The following is an 18,221-nucleotide window of genomic DNA, read 5'->3' as shown; positions in this document are numbered from 1 at the left end:
TTTTTTTTTTTTTTTTTTTTTTTTTAACTTTTTTTATGTTTTGTTTGTTTCTGAGAGAGAGAGAGACAGCGTGAGCAGGGGAGGGTCAGAGAGAGAGAGATACACAGAATCAGAAGCAGGCTCTGAGAGGCTCTGAGCTAGCTGTCAGCACAGAGCCTGACGCGGGGCTTAAACCCATGAACCGTGAGATCATGACGTGAGCCGAAGTCGGACACTTAACCGACTGAGCCACACAGGCGCCTCTCATAGCCCTTTATGAAGGCTGTTCTGAAAACACTATTTAAAAAATTTTTTTAAATGTTTATTTATTTTTGAGAGAGAGACAGAGTGAGCGAGGGAGGGTCACAGAGAGGGGGAGACACAGAATCTGAAGCAGGGTCCAGGTTCTAAGCTGTCAGTACTGAGCCTGACGCGGGGCTCGAATCCACGAACTGTAAGGTCATGACCTAAGCTGAAGTCGGCTGCTTAGCCAACTGAGCCACCAAGGTGCTCCTAAAACACTTTTTTTTTTTTTAACTCTATACATTTATCAGCATTCGTGTTCCTATGCTTTGACCTCCTTCTCACAACTACTATCACAGTGCTTCGAATGTGGTCTTTTTACAATGGTACCCACTGATGAATCCATGAGTGAATGTAATGGGGATGGAGCTGCAAAGCAAGCCTGAAGAGCAGGGGTGTGTGTGTGGGGGGGAAACAAACAGACTGGATTTATTGTTAGGAAGAAAGCACTAGTATTGGACTTCCTCATTACTTTCACCTGCTGATTTAAGTGGAATGTTCGGTTTCACTTTTCTGTTCTCTCTTGTTAAATAACTACATCTATAGTATCTTGGGAGGACTCTGCCTTCTTTAAAAAGTGGTTTTCCCAAATCTTTGAAGCTCTGACAAAGATTTTTAAGAGTAGTTAGTATTTGGCCCTAAGGCTGGAGTAAGTTCTTCTGATTCACTCTGCTAGGTTTAAATCTTGTGGGAACTTGATATGAAAGCATTTTACAAAATCTTAAGCTTCGTTTAAATACCAAGTGGACTTGAGAACGGTTACACTCAGTATACTGTATTCTAGCTAGGCCTGTATCAATATTAGGTTCATAAGATAAGGAGATGAGAAAACATTTCTCTGGAGCATCAAATAAAAGTTGCACTTAAAAAAATTATATCAAAACCCTTATCTTTTAGAAAAAAAAAAAAAACCTTTGAAAGCATATAAGAACCGAACTAAATATTTATTTTACGTTTTCCTTAAACAGGAAGGTTAGTAGGAATCAAAAGAACTCATCTCTAGACACAACTCTCTAGGTCATTATCAGTTTACATTTTTCCCCTCAACATCTTCAGAATCCAGCATTTTATACTTATAGTACATCTCAATTTGGAATAGCCAAATTTGTGAGTACGGGCTATCATACTGGACAAGTCTAGATTCCCACTTGCTCTAAGGCTAACGAAACTATTTTGATGCATAAGAGTTAAATAAACATAGGGCCAATAAGCCACTGAATGTAATTCTCATGGGGTCAGGAGTATCAAAAACAAGTACACACACACACACTCAAAGGCACTCACACTCATCAGTTACCATAGCAAAATTCCCTCCTAATGCCACCCACAAATTTACATGTTTAAAAAATAGTATCTGGGATGACTAACACGAGAGAAGTTCTTCAGACAGATGAAACTATACTTAGTTACACATATGGATGGCATTTAGGATTCCTGAGTAGAAGTGACCTATGCAAATGACTTTGGTCTCCAGGATTCTAGTTCCCATTTAAAAGGGTGGGGAGTTGAGAGAAGATGATCCATAAGCAGTTAAGATTGAATATTCTTTTAATTTTCCTATTCTTCAAAGCACCCTCATCTAGGGTATAATAAAGTCACAATCTGGGCACCCTCTTACACTGTTGGTGGGAATGTAAACTGGTGCAGCTGCTCTGGAAAACGGTGTGGAGTTTCCTCAAAAAATTAACACTAGAACTCCCCTATGACACAGCAATAGCACTGCTAGGAACTTACCCAAGGGATACAGGAGTGCTGATGCAGAGGGGCACATGTGCCCCAGTGTTCATAGCAACACTCTCAACAATAGCCAAAACATGGAAAGAGCCTAAGTGTCCATCAACGGACGAATGGATCAAGAAGATGTGGTTTATCTATACGATGGACTGCTACATGGCAATGAGAAAGAATGAAATCTGGCCATGTGTAGCAACATGGATGGAACTTGAGGGTGTTAGGCTGAGCGAAATAAGTCAGGCAGAGAAAGACAGATACCATATGTTTTCACTCATAGGTGGAACAGGGGAAACTTAACAGAGGACCATAGGGGAGGGGAAGGGGAAAAAATAATTAAAGAAAGGGATGGAGGCAAACCATAAGAGACTCTTAAATACTGAGAAGAAACTGAGGGTTGATAGGGGAGGGGGAGAGGGGAAGGGAGGTGATGGGCATGGAGGAGGGCACTTGTTGGGATGAGCACTGGTGTTATATGGAAACCAACTTGACAATAAACTATATAAAAAAATAAAAATAAAGTCATAATCACCAGGCCCACCTCCTCAGAGGTGTCCACACATCAGTAGGGAGACTGGGCACCAAGAGCCTCAGCATGGAGAGCTGCTGGTGACCCAGAGCACTGGGTATCCGCAGCCATTGCCTCCATGACAGGCAGCGGAGTTTCTCATGTTTCTGATGGTTCTAACATTCCTAAGGTTTCTGATGGTTCTAAAGTTGCTCAGTGCCTTCCCATTTTAAGCACCATTAATCCAAGTTCTAAAAATTACCGTTTAGGCCAAAAAACAAAACTTTGGATATGACCTTCATGCTTTCAATTTGTCTTTTTGCCTCACCAGCCCCACCTCTATGGGGCTATTTTTAAATTCTCAATAATAACAGAAAACTGGGAAAATGTGCAGTATTTGTGACTAAGGGGTTAATTAATAAATCTGTAAGAGATAATAAACACCTGAATACAAAAATAGGAAAGAACTGACAATTCAAATATAAATTTAGCCTCACTAGCAACGAAAAAAAAGAAATAAACAATTAAAAAAAGAAGGGGGGACCAATGCTTTTTCCTCACCAGACTGGCAAAGATTTCTGAAATGTCTTCCAATTTTTAATGTCAGAAAACCGTGGGAAAACAGAGGTGCTCATAAACTGTAAGCAGGAGTCTAACTTGATAGAACCTTCCAGGACAGGTGGGCAATACGGCCCAAAAGAAACCCTTGGGGGGTGCCTGAAGTCAGTTAGCATCTGACTTCAGTACAGGTCATGATCTAGTGGTTTATGAGTTCGAACCCCACGTTGAGCTCTGTGCTGACAGCTCAGAGTCTATAGCCTGTTTCGAATTCTGTTTCTCTCTCTCTGCTCTTCCCACGCTCACGCTCTGTCTGTCTCTCTCTCCCTCAAGGATAAATATTAAAAAATAAAATTTAAAAAAAAAGAAACCCTTGGTGGCACACCAACTCTAAGTAGAATTCTGAAAATATTTGCCCTTAGAAAACAATGAAATTCATGACCCAAAATGTACACACAAGTGTAGTCTTCACAGCTGTGTGTTTAACTGTGAAAGCACAGGAATAACATAAATGGCCATTAACAGGTGTCACATAAACCCTCATGTGTCTGTTCAATGGCTGTTGAAAAACGATGAGATAATGGCAAGGAAGATTATCTACAATGTATTATTAAGTGGAGGGGGGAAAACAGGCTACATAACAGAATCAACACTAGCAGCCTACACAAATAGAGATGGGAATGTGTGAATGTGTTCACACATACACACACTGTGAAAAGGAATTATCTACCTCCAGGAGCAGAGGAATTATGGGTCACTTACATTTTCTGCTATTGCCCCCTTTTTAAAAAAAAATTATAATTGCCTCTATTATTACTAGAACAAAAAAAAAATGAATAAAGATCATTTCATTTGCAAAAACAATAGTCAATAATAATTTTGTCCAAGAGCAAACCCTGGGGCATTAGTGACTACCAGGTGCTAATGAACACACAACGGCAGTGGCATCCAGTACCTCTTCCGTTGGGTAGTTCAAATATATTGGAATGGACTCACTGATTGCACCTGCCAGCTTTAAATGTTAAACACAATACCCCACAGCATTGCCAAGTGAAAACTAGCCATGCCTGAAAGCCATTAAATCCGAAATGGCTTTTGATGTCTATGTACAAATCCTCATTTTAGGTTTGATTAATCTATATTGAAAACTAATTCTAATCTTCGGTATGAGACTAGCCTAACCCTAACAAGGCAAATAGAATAAAATAAAAATGCAACATATTTGAGATGCCTGAAAAACTGGCTCCTGAACTGGAAACAGTCATCTGGAAATCAATAGGCTTGTGCTTCCCCTTTTAAACACGGAATGATGTTCATCACAGGGCCCACATGTAATTAGCTAGAACTCTGTTCAGCCAACAGTTCAGCCAACATGGCTCTTTTCTCTTGTCAAGTCAGTTAGATAGTGAATGCTAATTTCCTGTTTGGCTTTTGAGTTCACTTAGAAACTGTGAATATCACCCTGACTCTGAAATGTTAGCTTGGATGCAACATGATCTCATTTAGAAATTGGTATTCATGGATGTACCACAGCACAGGAAGCAATGGCATGAACTTAGAGTTATTTATTGTGGGTGGGAGATTGGGACTCAAGGTCTACCTCAAAGGAAGGATGGCTGTACCAGGTGTGGGGTAATCACAGCGCTAGTTCTGAGGGCTCCATGAAACCTGTGCTCTCCATCTCCTCGGATAACGAGTGCACGGAAAAGCCAAAGGCCCCATCACTGTGTTTTCAGCTTCTTGAAGGCACTTGCCATGTGAAATCCCTACTTCTTCAGCCTGTTACAGGGCCCCACTGCTGCTACCGACTGAGGCAGCTGTGACAGAGCCTCAGGCTGACTTCGTACCAATAAGTTCAGAGGACATGGTCACTTAATTTCTTTTTTTTTTTTTAATTTTTATTTATTTATTTATTTATTTCTAGGAAAGAGAGAGAGAGAGAGGGAGAGACAGCGTGAGCAGGGGAGGGTCAGAAAGAGAGGGAGTCACAGACTGAAACAGGCTCCAGGCTCTGAGCTGGCAGTCAGCACAGAGCCCGACGCGGGGCTCGAACCTGCGAACCGCGAGATCATGACCTAAGCGAAAGTCAGACGCTTAACCAACTAAGCCACCCAGGCGCCCCATGGTCACTTAATTTCTTGACCATATTTAATACTTACCCTCTCCTTGGAGTTTTCTTCTTCTGCAGCTTTTGTGACACCCTTTCCTCGTTGTTGTCTTCCTACCTTCCCCACCTCTCCTCTTGCGTCTTGTCCTGGCTCAGGTCACTCAAACCGAAGGCTTCCTCACTAGAGCACACATTCACATGACCTTCAGACCTCCACCTCCTGCTCAGAAGCCTGCTGTGATTTCTCTCAAAGCTCCTGGCTACTTCCTGGACCTCTCCACGTAGACTTCTCATGTGCATCTCAAACTCAACATGTCTAGGGCAGAACATTCCAACTTGTATTTTATTCTTAAAAGCAAGAAGGGTTCAGAACTGATGCTAGAGGTTACAAAAAGTTCTTACAACATGCCTTGGAAACAAACTCTTCTGTACCTTCTATTATCATCCTCAGTTCACAGGTGGCAGAACTTATACACAGAAAAGTGAAATAGCCCACCCGGGTCACAAACCTATGAGACAGAACCCAGCAAATCTGCTGTGCTACATTTCCTCCTAACACTCAAGACCACCTGGTAAATTTTGAAATAACCCTGTCATGGGTGTGTATAGACAGGGACTTACAAATTCACTGCCAAACTCCTTCCAGAATGCCTATGGCAGGTGCTTTCTCATACAGTACTAAGGACAAAAAATACACCTAGCTTTAAGACAGCTAAGCCAAGAAAGTTGGCCATATTGCACATGACATGTGAGGAATAACACATGCATCCCATGACTAAAATTACAGGTACCACCATCAACTTATGTGCTCAAGCCAGAAGCCTGGGATTCTCCCCTGCTCTGCTATTTTCCCAACTAACTTCCATATCCCCGTGCAAACAGTCACCAAGTCACAGACATCTATCTCCTTACCATCTCTCAAATACATGAGACATGCTCTCTTCTCCACTTTCTGCATAAAGACAAGACTCTATGCTCGGGCCTCCGTCTCTCTGCACCCTCTCCACTCCCCCCACTCTCCTTCCTACACGTGTGCTGCAACCCAGCTGTGCCTGATGGTGCACCCTTTGCAGAGGGTCAGGTTCACAGTACCAGATCCGGCCTGGAATGCCCTCTTCCGTGCCTTTCTTCATCAAGCTATTCCTACTCCCCCGGAAGCCTAGGTGAGACGCCATCTGACGCCCCATCCTCACGCAGAGATTTTGGTTCCCTTCAAACTCGGCTCAGAACACATCCTCAAACTAGAGACCCGATTCTGCTACAATGATTTATTGTGACTGCAGATCTTGTTTGGTTTGCAAGTCCATGGTACACATGAGAGGCTACCCCCGTCCACAGATCTGGTGCAATGAACAACAACAAAAAAGTGACTAAAGCGAGTAAATGGATGAGAGGTTGCTCTTCCTTTCTTCCTCTGACTGCTCACTGCTTTCGGATGAAAAGGAGGCACTGTCTGCTTTTTATCCCACATGAGTGATTATTCCAAGAGCCACAGGGACTTGTTTGAAGTCTGGGCCGAGAGAGGTTATGGTGCCACCTGAGGCAAAGTCATGAGCTCCCCCTCCCAGGGCTCATTCTTTTGAGGCCACACAGACCAAACCATCCGGCGGGACTCCACCTCCTCGTCAGGGCTGTCAGGGAGCACCAGTCTAGTGGTGACAAGACCACTAACATTTTGTGTCCATTTGAGCGCTCGGAAACATGCATTTAGGATAAACTGGAGGGAGTCGTCCTTAACAGAACATAAAAATAAAAAGTTACAAAGACGTAGTGAAGTCCCCCTCTGCAGTGGTGTTTCCCTTCTTCCCGGAGCGGAGCCCGTGTGCACTGCTTTCTGCCTCACAGGCAGCCAACACGCAGCTGAGAGTGGTAGCCTGGGGAGGCTCAGCCCTCTGCGGGTTCCCCTTTCACCATCTTGTGTTTGCTACCCTCTCCCCTACTTTCAATGCTTGATCAAAAGCTCAGAGCTACTCCAGAGGAAGAGGTCGGGTCAGATCAGGAGAGAGAAGGGAAGATGGGCAGACACATCACCAATCATTATTTCTTTTTTTCTGGTCCTGCTCTTTGCCTCAGCCCACCTGGCTGCCTCTGTGGGATCCCGGCAGGGCAGCTGGAGAGCAGCTGAAAGGGTACAGACACACTCCTCCTCCCAGCCCCGAAGGGCACCGGGCAGGGGAAAGTGTTCGAGAACAAGCTGCAGCCAGCAGGAGGCGGGGATGCGAAGATGGCTGCCGACACTGAGTAACTCCTATTCGCCCTTCAGATTTCAACTCAAGCTTGGTTTCCTCAAGTAAAAGGTTAAATTTACAATATTTGGCTCTCTCCTACCTACTTCCTTAGAGCAGGGAGCACATCTGCAGTTACATTCTATTTGCTCATATCTGCACCTCCTCTCTCCTGGAGCGGATCCTTCCCGAAGAAGGACACCAACCATGTTTGTTCTGTTTGCCAATGTGCCGATTTGAATCCTCAGTGCCTGAGCTCTACCTAGTACACTTTGGTACTCATTAAATATTTTTCAAATGGATGAATCTTTCCAAATTTATCTAGTTTGCTCACCTTACATGTGAATTTACATTTTAACCTCCTAAATCTGTTTAACATGGCTGCTTATAAAAGAGGTCCTCTAAGAGAAGCAAACTTCAGTGGCCATGTGTGATTGATTGTGTGTGTGTGTGTGTGTGTGTGTGTAGACATGCATCCATTGAAAAAAGGAGTAAAAGGAATAACTGACATAACCAATTCACATTAAGACTTCTTAGAAATGGCACAAATGAAAGGTTGCTAGATATAAGACAAATATTGAAAAGTTGACTGTATGTTCCTACACAGCAAGAGCTAGAAAAGATTTGTAAGACCACTTTTGGTTAAGAAAATTATGAGTTTGTTGGAAGACATTAAAGAACACCTATATAAATGGAGAGAGAGATTTTATCTTTGTGGGACAGAAGACTTAATATCATAAAGATGTAATTCTTACCATACTGAGCTACAAAGTGGATGTAGTTCCAATTAAAATACCATAGGATTATCTTAGAACCCAACAATCTGATTCTGAAATTTATATGGAACAGCAGGAGCCCAGGATAGACAAGACACTCCTGAAGGAATAAACACAATTGGAGAGATACATCCCAACAGATATCAAGACTCATTTTAAAGCTATAATAATTGAGGTGGTATGGCACTGGAGCAGAGAGAGACACAGGAAACAAGCGTGCCCATAACACCCACACACATACAAGAAAACTGATAAATGGCCTACAGATTAGAGAGCAGAGGATGGGCTCTTCAATACACAGGGCTGGAATGCTGGCTCCTTACAGAGGAAACAAATGATCCCTGTTTCTCATCATACAGAAAAACCAATTTCTTATGGATTAAGGATTGATCTATAAAAGGAAACATTAAAATGCTTGGGTGAATAGTACCTTTAACACCTCAGGGTATGGAAAGAGCATGAGCCATAAAGAAAAGTGTGATAATTAAACTGTATTAACTCTATTAATGACTGCATTCAATATACAAACTATACTGACCTATATTAATAAAAGACAAACCATAAACCTGAAGATATTTGCAACACACAAAATTAACAAACGATTAGTATCCAGAGTCCATCAGGATCAGTAAGAATAAGAAAGTTACAGGTCATTTTGTAGGAGTTCAGCATAAACTAAAACATCAGAGGGGAGTGCAGGCAAGGATGGGAGCCATCACTTGCTGTGTGAGGCACTGGGCCGACCACAGGTGGAAGACGTGTATTCTGTGGCCAGCATTCCTGTGATGGATGTATCCATTAGCTGATCAGCGTACAGATCATTTTAAAAACAAAAAAGCAACTTGGTAAATGTGCTATGCAAAAAAATCTACCTTTTAAAACCCTAATACATATGCAATATGAACACTTACTCATTTCAGTAAGAATTATTTAGCACAACTTTAATGGCTATACTTTACTCATTACACAGAAGCATCCTAAGGTATAACCAATCCCTACCGTTGGCCATTTAAACTGTTCCAAATTTTTTGCTAGTAGGTAAGTGTGTGTATATGTGTATATACACATATATATTATATAAGTAGATATATATATCAAATACACATACATATACACACACATATACATATATACATACATATACATATATATGATAAATACTCTTGTAAGTAAATCTTTGTATACATCTCTGATTATTTAAGATAAATTCTTAACCATGGTTTAAGTGGTGGTGTATTTAATGTGGGTTTTACCAAAATATTCTCCAGGAAATATTACTAATTTATAAAGCTGCAGAGGACTATTATTTTCCCTCTTTTAACCTCCCCAAAGCTAGAGAAAAACAAGCTTTGCCAGATTTATAAAGTGAAAACTTGTACACTAAATTTTTAATTTGTATTGATTTAAGTAGTGAGGCTGAACATTTTTTGCTTATTGTTCACTTACTTTCTACGTGGTTTACTTCTTTGCCCATTTTTGTACTCATGTGCTTAAATTTTTGATAAGACATAAGAGTTTGTAATATATTCAGGATATTGACTCCTTCTCTGCCAGGCATATTGAACTTTGTCATTTATCCTTTACTTTGGTTTAAGTTAAAAATTTTTTATATAGCCAAAGCAATCTTTTCCTTTTTGATTCATTCTCTAATATATAATTTTTCATGTATATTTAAAGGAATTAACTTATCTCCCTTTTGTGCCCCGTACAATAAAAATGCCTCATCTGAATTAAGGCAACGGCACCTTCCTCAAAGGGTCATTGTAAACATCAATTAAGACAACCTATGACTGATAGGCTTTGGTTTTTTTTTTTAATATAAATTATTATTTATTTTTCTATGTTTTTATTTTTCAGAGAGAGGAAGAGAGAGAGGGAGGGAGGGAGGCAGGCACAGAATCAGAAGCAGCTGTCAGCACAGAGCCAGGGGCTCCAACTCCCAAGCTGTGGATCATGACCTGAGCTGAAGTTGAACACCTAACCAACTGAGCCACCCAGGCACCCCTATACCGATATACTTTGTAAACAGTAAAACAATATAGAAATGTCAATTATCTGCAGGCCTCAATACCTGGCAGTTATTAACATTACATTGCCTACTGGCCAACAGAGCTTATAACTATATGCAGGTATATTTGGGATAATACAGCCTGAAACCACCACCTGGCCTACAGGAGACACACACTGGGAGGCAGAGGTGCATCTCACATCCCTCCCTCCGCGGGCCGAGGAGCACAGTCAGGACAAAGGCCCCAGAGGATACAGGCACTCACCTTACTTACTCCTCCCCTTCCTCCAACTCCGTTTCTTTGTGCACCACCACTCTTGTGACCGACATGTCAGGGTGCTGCTCTCTGGCTTCCCTGATGGCCTGGGCCAGCGCCTGCCAGGATCAGGAGAGAGCACTGTGAGCAGAGCAACGGGCTGCTTCTTGGGTTGGCAAAACACACGTACACTGACCAACTGAGATCCCATTGTAGGCTTTACTGGTTTATTTAAGGAAGCAGGGATCTGAAGTGGGGTCAGAATTCATTTTAGAGAATGTTTCTCACTTCCCCCAATTTCCCATTTTTCTTCCAGTCTTTTCAACTGATACACGTCTAAGACACACGAGGATTCTGAAGCCCAGCCCTGTACTTGCCACAAGACTTGGAGAAAACAGGTCTTCTCTGATCTTCATATTCTCACCTGGAACCTGAGACTAATGCTAAGGTTGGGGGATCGTTTTAAGGTTCACTGTGCAGACTGGAGGCATGATGTAACAGCCTGTCTATACGCCCACAGGGTACTCGCTATCACACAGCTCAAACCCCAAGGCACAGGACCAGGCCAGACCAGACCACAACCTACCTTTGTGGTTTCTCACTCACTGTTAGAGGTAAAATGTTTGTTGAGCTGTTATGCTGCAGGAAAAAGATCTATAAACCTCTAGGGCACAGAATAAAAAAAGGCAGCAACAATGAGGACATACAATCGCAAAGGGAAAGAACAGAGACGGACTCCTCTTTAGCAAGTACAGGTCTCTATTTTACAGTCGAAAACACTGAAGGTACAAAGGTCAACAGGTCGCGCTCAAGGCCATCCTGCTGCTGGGCTGGAGGGCAGATGCCAGACCTGTGGTGGCCCGCCACTGGCTGCCAGGCTCTTCCCACACCGGACTGTGAGAAAACAGATGAAGTTTCTTCGTATTTTATCAGAAAATAAACCACATGCAAGTGTTGTGACCAAGTGGATAGATCCTATTTTTCTGAGGGAAAGGTGGTTAAAGGTGTCTTGGGGAGAAAGTAAAACACCACTCAAAATCTAGGAAAGAATTCTGGAACAGAAAGGGAAGTCTTCAAGGATGGAAAGCACCGGATCTCATACGGACACTATGCCTTTGAAAGCAGTTGTTTTGTTTCTGTCACATCTGCTGAAGGGCACAAGTATACTTCTTGTTTGTGGTACAGTTTCTGTAGCTGAAAGGGTACTGAACAAAACCCCGGGCCTCATTCCACACACACAGAAAGGTAAAGCTGCAGAAAAAAGAAACTGTTTCTATGCCAAACATTTTTACACAGAAGCTTGGAAGACACCTGAGGGTGCTTGAATTTCCACCAGGGAACAAACTCCGGTGACCCACCTGTGTCGGGACAAGAGAGAACTCAACCAGGGGACTCTCCGACCTGAGCAGCACAAGTGTTTGTCAGGCTGTGGAAGCCTGAGGGCCGGAGGGCAAGAGTGGGGGAGGGGAGGGGCGGGGAGGGCGGCGGCTTATCTCAGAGGAAGGAGGTCAGGAAATGTTTCCGGGTCTCTGTGGCCGTGATGGGAAAGCGGATGGGAGATGGGAGAACAGCAGACTGGCTCCATGTTTGTGTGTGTTCAGAGGGAAGTGAGAGATCAGAATAACCAAACGGTCCACTCCATGTTGGCTTCTGGGATCCAGTTTGGGAGAAGGACAGTTCTGATGGGAGCCAAACGGAACTACAGACAACCTGTCAGATACTTTTTCATTCATGTTTGTTACAAAGATCTGCATATATTTATAACGTAAATTTGTAAACCAGTACAAATGTGAGAGAGGAAGAGGAAATGATGCCCAAGGGAAGGGAACATGTGTGAAAAATGCTTCGATTAGCAGAAAAGTAGGGAAATCCAAAAGCTGCTTAACCATCTTCAAACACATTTGAAATCCATTTACCATTAGTTCCATTCATTCTGTAATGTCAGGGCATGAAACTAAAAACTATAACATGTTAATTTATTATAGCAACAATAAAGACTGTGTGAGAACTGTCACATCATCCTGCCAAACTGAGAAGTTAAGAAATGCACTCTGGTGGGTAACCGCAGTGTCTTCTGTCCCTGGGACGGAGCTGAGCATCAGGACTCGCAGGGGGCACCACCCACAAAGCAAGTGTCCTAAATGCACACTTCTTTAATCTGCCAACACAAAAGAGATGCCTTTTTTCTCTCTTGCTCAGAGGAAGGGTTTCTTTCCACTATTAAAATTCTTTTAACGTACGGGAAGGAACTGAAAAAGGGGTCAATGATATTCAAGTTGCTATGTGATCGGTTTCAGTTTTTGGCAGGGAAGGGATTTCACTCTAATTTTAAATACTTCCATGGTCTCATTACAGGCTAAAAGAGAGAGGGAGCTTCATCAGCTTGCTGTGACAAGCATACCAGAAGCCACAATTCAATGTACTCTAACAAGTTTATGCATCTTATAATTAAAACATGAAAACGTTACAAAAAGTTAAATATCTGTTCTCTTCATTTGGGTATTGGACCTTGGTTTTAAAATGGGCTGAGGCACGACATCACACCGACAAGGTCGTGTCCCCACGTCACAGGTCAAGCTGTGGGGTGTTTTCCTGATATAAGACTCACAGGAATATGTGTTATTTTGGCACTTAAATTTCTGACCATGTTTTTAATATTTGCTATTCAGATGCAATATTATCTAGAATTGAGTTTTCAGGTAAAAAATAAAAGAATACACCTAAATAAAGGCTGAGAGTATCCTTGAAGGGAAAACGTGGCATCAGAAAGTCTGGAAGGCCACAGGCTCAGTGGAGAAGACAGGGTAAGAGAAACAAAGGCCAGGAGAAGACTCCCAATTTTCACCTTCCAGCCTGCCAAAGGCGGTGGGCTCTGCTCCCGTCTCGCACACCACAGGAATTCAATAAATGCTTGCTGAGTCAGAGGCGTGGGGGGGTGGGTGGCAAAGTTTGCTCCAATTTAGGTCAGAGGAACTCAAAACTGTACCAGGGAAGGGAAGGGAAGAAGAAATCCTCTGTCTGGAGAACCTGAGGCTTGGTTTCCACGGGGCCACTCATTTTCCCGTGGAGACAGGCACAGGTACCGTTTTCTACTAGGAATCTCTACTACAGAGTCATGACTCTGAGTCAGGGCAACCCTTGAACCGCTGGTAGCTCTCAAGCAAACATGTCAGTAAAATCATGTTTACAGGGTTTAAAAAATGCAACTGTCTTTATAGGCACGGGAGAAAATCTATTTCTCTTTGGTCAGAGAGAATGAGCTTTTTCTAAATGAGAAGTTTTGTTCTCTAAAATCCTCTTTCCTGAGTCTGATATTGTGCTCAAAGCTGGGTAACTATCATCTGTTCCTGCTCCCTAGCCGAGATGGTCAACTGAACATTTCCTTTTTCTGCGACTTGTTATTAAGAAAACAGCTTGGTTTCCTTTAAAGCGGAATTAAAGTCACTCAGAAAATGGCAAAATGAAAAGCTCCCATCGGTTAGGGCCGCAGCCTAAAATTGAAGCTCCCCTCAAAGTACCCAGCAGTTCCACGCATCACCTGGTTTTTAAAGCCACACATTCTGCTCAAGCTACCATTGGAAAGAAAGCACGATTCTTTAAAGCATTTTTCTGAATCCATGTAAACTTTCCACTTCGTAAGAGACCTCAGATTTCCTTCCCCTGCCACTTGATAACAGTAATGATTAAGGGGAAACATGTAGTAGTAAAGAGCCCAACATTCTTAAGGCTGTAAAAAAATACTTTATAAGTTCGTGAAAGTGGTCACAGTCAAACTTGGTGGCTTTTCGTACTTAGCTTTGGGAAGCCAGCGTCACTGAACTGCCATTCATGTTTTTAGTCCACGATTTGACTTTAAGCCAGGCCCACACGAATACCTAATATTTGCCAGGAATCCTCTTGATTAGTTTGACTCAAAAGTACATGTAAAACCAGTGTGAACTAAGCAGCAAAATCCACGTTCTATGCGGGTTCGGCCTCAGGCAGGCTGAAAGGACAGGCTGTGTCTAGCAGAGAAAGCATTAGAGCCACGCTGAGGGCATGGATTCATCCAGGAGGCGCTGGGAGAAGGGGTACGACACGGGGACAGGACAGGACGTGACGGCACAGGCCAAACTTAGAGACGCAGTCACTTTCAGAGCCTGAACTTCAGGTCCTTACCTGGTCATGATCGATGTCCGCATCTCCCGTGATCACGATGCGTTTCTCAATTCGTGTTTCGGAGATTCCACCTTTCACAGTCTAAAGGGGGGGAGAGAGCAATCAGTAAAGCACGTTTATACATATTGAGGGGAAAGAGAATGGAGCACACTTAAACCTTCTGATCATTAAGGCAACCTGCACTGAGTAGGGAAGACTGGTGTTCCAGAAACACTATTTTTAAGCTCAATAGAGATTCCTATTGTTAGTTTTAGCATCTATAAGTATTCCTCAACTGAAAGCAACTTAAAACTAATTTATCAAGATTCAGGTGAGCTTAAGAGAAGACAGATGCCATTTAATCCAAATAGTTCCATTGGGCCATTCCTTTACAATTTCCCTGAGTTTCTTTACTCCCAAATGGCCCACTTGTTAAAAGAGGAAACGAAGAAATAATTCTTTGGTTTCTGTAGTTACAAGGAACTGTAACAATTTAGGTACCTGCTTTAGGTTTGAGACCTGCTTGAAGGCACAGTTTTTGACTGCTTGATTCTCATGATACAAATCCATTTGGTAATTCTGTTCATTTGGTTTAGTGCAATAATAAAAAAAGAAGGCTCGGATTTGGTTTAAGATACAGAAGGTACATGAGGGTGACATGAAGGTATTCACTCAATGTCTTATTTAATTACAGCTTCTGCATGTGGCTGCGTCTGCTAACAAAGTCTGTGTGAATGGACACGGAGCAGGACTCCTGCGTGAACTGCCACAGGGTTTACTGGCTTGAAGCTGGAAGAGCCTGGGACATGAAAGAGGCCAGACAGGTCACACGGCTGTGACGCTGCACTGTGAGCAAACACCGCACAGTCCTGAGGAAGCACACATCCAACTTCTACAACTCCAAGTTACACGCTACGTTACAAGTGACAGCACTTTACTGTAAGAACCAAGGTTTATCACTAGCCTTGATAACTGGATACACTTTTTTTTTTTTTAAATTTTGAGAGAGAGAGAGAGAGAAAATCCCAAGCAGGCTCTGCACCGTCAGCCCAGAGCCCAACATGGGGCTCGAACTCAAACTGTGAGATCATGACCTGAGTCGGAATCAAGAGTCAGATGTTTAACTGACTGAGCCACCAAGGTGCCCCTGGATACACTTTAAAATGAGTATCAATACCATCTTGCAGTTTACGTGGCATTTTTAAATTCACAACGTTTCTGGCTGAGATACAGGGTGAGACAGGAATAAAGGATACATTTAAAACCTTCAAGTGCTAATGAAACATGAGCGGTAGAAGCACAAGGAAACACGGGAAACCAACGCTGGAGGCAGAAATGGGGTGGCGGCAGCACGGTCACGATCGCGTGGAGGGCTCCCACAACCAGCGCCCGCCTTTCCGCAGCCCTGGAGTGGGCCACGGCCTTCACACAGCCGAGACTGCTGCTGGGATGGAGCCAGACTAAGAACCATTGGGCATCAGTGTTAGAGACTGAGACAATGAGCTGGAAAAACGCCCCCTAGCCGCCACAGGAGCACCTTAAATCAATGAGGGGAAAAATCCTATTACTTGAACAACTTGTGCAAATTTTGAATGATGGGTCTTCGTTCACTTGCTTCATTCAGGAGGGGTGATCTGTACTTAGCAAACGTATGCCTGCACTCTGACTACATTCCCCTTCTGCTCCTTAGCTGTCTTACGTGTGGTTATTCATGACCTATTTTTACCTCCTTGCACTTTACAGAAAAACATTTGTCAATGGAGCCCAATTTCTTGGATACTGTAAAATCAGGCCTTTTTACTCCGCTGGCACTGTCTGTGTATTACTTTGAAGTGTGCATGGGAACAAAGAAACAGTTCGGAAAAGATCCTGTTTGCAATGTACTGCCACAGGCTGCTTTACCTTGGTGATGTGTGTTGTCGTCGTCGTCGACACGGACTCAGATGTGATGGTCTGTGCCGTCAGTAACGTCCCCGAGTCACCACCAGCCCCGCCATCAATCTTTGGACAGTTGGGGGGAAAAATATAAAGTAATGCTTAATTTCCATTATGTTGTCAGAGAAGACCCCTCCCCATCGAATATGCATCTTTTGAAATCTTCAAGGTCAGCAGGAGAGGTTATCTGCCACGTGTTTGTAGAGGTACTGAGATTTACAGATTTACTGAGCAGGAGGTTGGCCTTCAAACAGAGTAAATGCAAAGGCTAAACGCACATGGAGAAGCAAACCCCCTAGGAGAGAGAAAAAAGGAAGAATCACGTAGAAAACGGGGCTGAAAGCTACAAGGGAATCAGGACAGAATTTGACTGAGGGAGGGCTTTTTGCCGAAGACAGAAAAAGAAACTAGAGAACCAGACAGAGAAGTTTCCACAGTGACCAGAAGTGCTGAGCTCATTGTTTTTTAAGCACAGGTGGTAAAAACAGATAAATGTTTTCTCATTTACGAAGCAACAGAACCTGATTAGGACAGACTAAACCTACATGATTTGGCTATTTGCTTATCTCTAGCAGATGGTTTTACATAACATTGTTCCTGTAATAGTTTGTTATGAGCATATATAAGGGTACATATACTTTAATACATATGCATGCATGTTCTCCATTTATATCATATATAAATCCCATGCATATATCTAAATAGGTTTTAACCTGTTTGCTTTGATACTAAAAACTGTAGAAGTTTACCAGGAAAACTCTAGAGTTTACCAGGAAAAATATGAAACAAATTATTAGCCTAAGACTCTATGTAAAGTATCATCATTCAGGTCTCCCTTCCTGACACTGACACAAGGAAATAATCAGAAAGCCCAGAGCCTTTCTAAGTTATGGGGAAATTTCTCTCACACGTGGGCCATGCACCTGTATTTCTTTGCTAGGGCACTCACTATACTACAGACACACAAGTACATGCTCTCCTACCACACCCATTCATAAAAAACCTGTTTTTGCTTATATGGCCTTAGGCACATATGCAGATAACAGATCTAAAATTAATTTTGAGAAATATTTAAACATACTCAAGGTTTTTAAGAAATATTTTGAGAGAGGGCAATAATCTGCCCTCCTCCCCGTGGTGCAATCCGACTATAAAACACTAAACTTCTCAGTTGAGAACGTAGTTGTACAGATTTCGAAACAGTTCCATTTTGCGGCGCCTGGGTGGCTTAGTCGGTTAAGCGTCCGACTTTCCCTTAGGTCATGATCTCGCGGTTCGTGGGTTCGAGCCCCGCGTCGGGCTCTGTGCTGACTGCCAGCTCAGAGCCTGGAGCCTGTTTCAGAGTCTGTGACTCCCTCTCTCTCTGACCCTCCCTTGCTCACGCTGTCTCTCTCTCTCTCTCCTAGAAATAAATAAAACATTAAAAAAAAAAAAAGAAACAGTTCCATTTAGAAATGATGCACACTTTCCCCTTTTTTGTTACCCTTAAGGTTAGATATCTTAATGCTTTTTTCGAGTCTTTACAGAATCAAGATCTAAATCACTATCTAAAATTAAACACACAAACCTGGTGATTATTTGGACGCACAGCATCATATTTACATAAGAACAACAACATGTCTTCAGAAAATAACTCCACGTGAAGGAGAAGCTCAGATATGTATGTGGACTTGGCAAGCAGGAGTGAGGTGACTGGAT

The 18,221-nt window shown here is 42.7% G+C and overlaps 1 protein-coding gene across 12 annotated transcripts in view; it reads right to left on the bottom strand.

The window, feature by feature from the left end:
• EPB41L2 (erythrocyte membrane protein band 4.1 like 2) overlaps window positions 1-18,221 on the bottom strand; it is a 164,433-nt gene that overhangs the window by 11,888 nt on the left and 134,324 nt on the right. For 11 of the 12 annotated variants that reach the window (XR_013338066.1, XM_077775965.1, XM_077775967.1 and 8 more), the window contains 3 exons: window positions 16,491-16,589; window positions 14,610-14,690; window positions 10,461-10,570 (listed from right to left, as the gene is read on the bottom strand). Coding sequence is in view for 11 of the 12 variants with exons in the window: in XM_077775965.1 (XP_077632091.1) it covers window positions 10,466-10,570; window positions 14,610-14,690; window positions 16,491-16,589 (285 nt within the window). In the remaining variant the exon portion in view is untranslated. The remainder of the gene's footprint in view (window positions 1-10,460; window positions 10,571-14,609; window positions 14,691-16,490; window positions 16,590-18,221) is intronic. The other variant, XM_077775973.1, reaches the window with a different exon arrangement.

Source organism: Crocuta crocuta, unplaced genomic scaffold (assembly GCF_008692635.1).
Source record: "Crocuta crocuta isolate KB4526 unplaced genomic scaffold, BGI_CrCroc_1.0 scaffold25, whole genome shotgun sequence".
Taxonomy (NCBI): Eukaryota; Metazoa; Chordata; class Mammalia; order Carnivora; family Hyaenidae; genus Crocuta; species Crocuta crocuta.
This window is presented reverse-complemented; position numbering and strand designations above follow the sequence as displayed.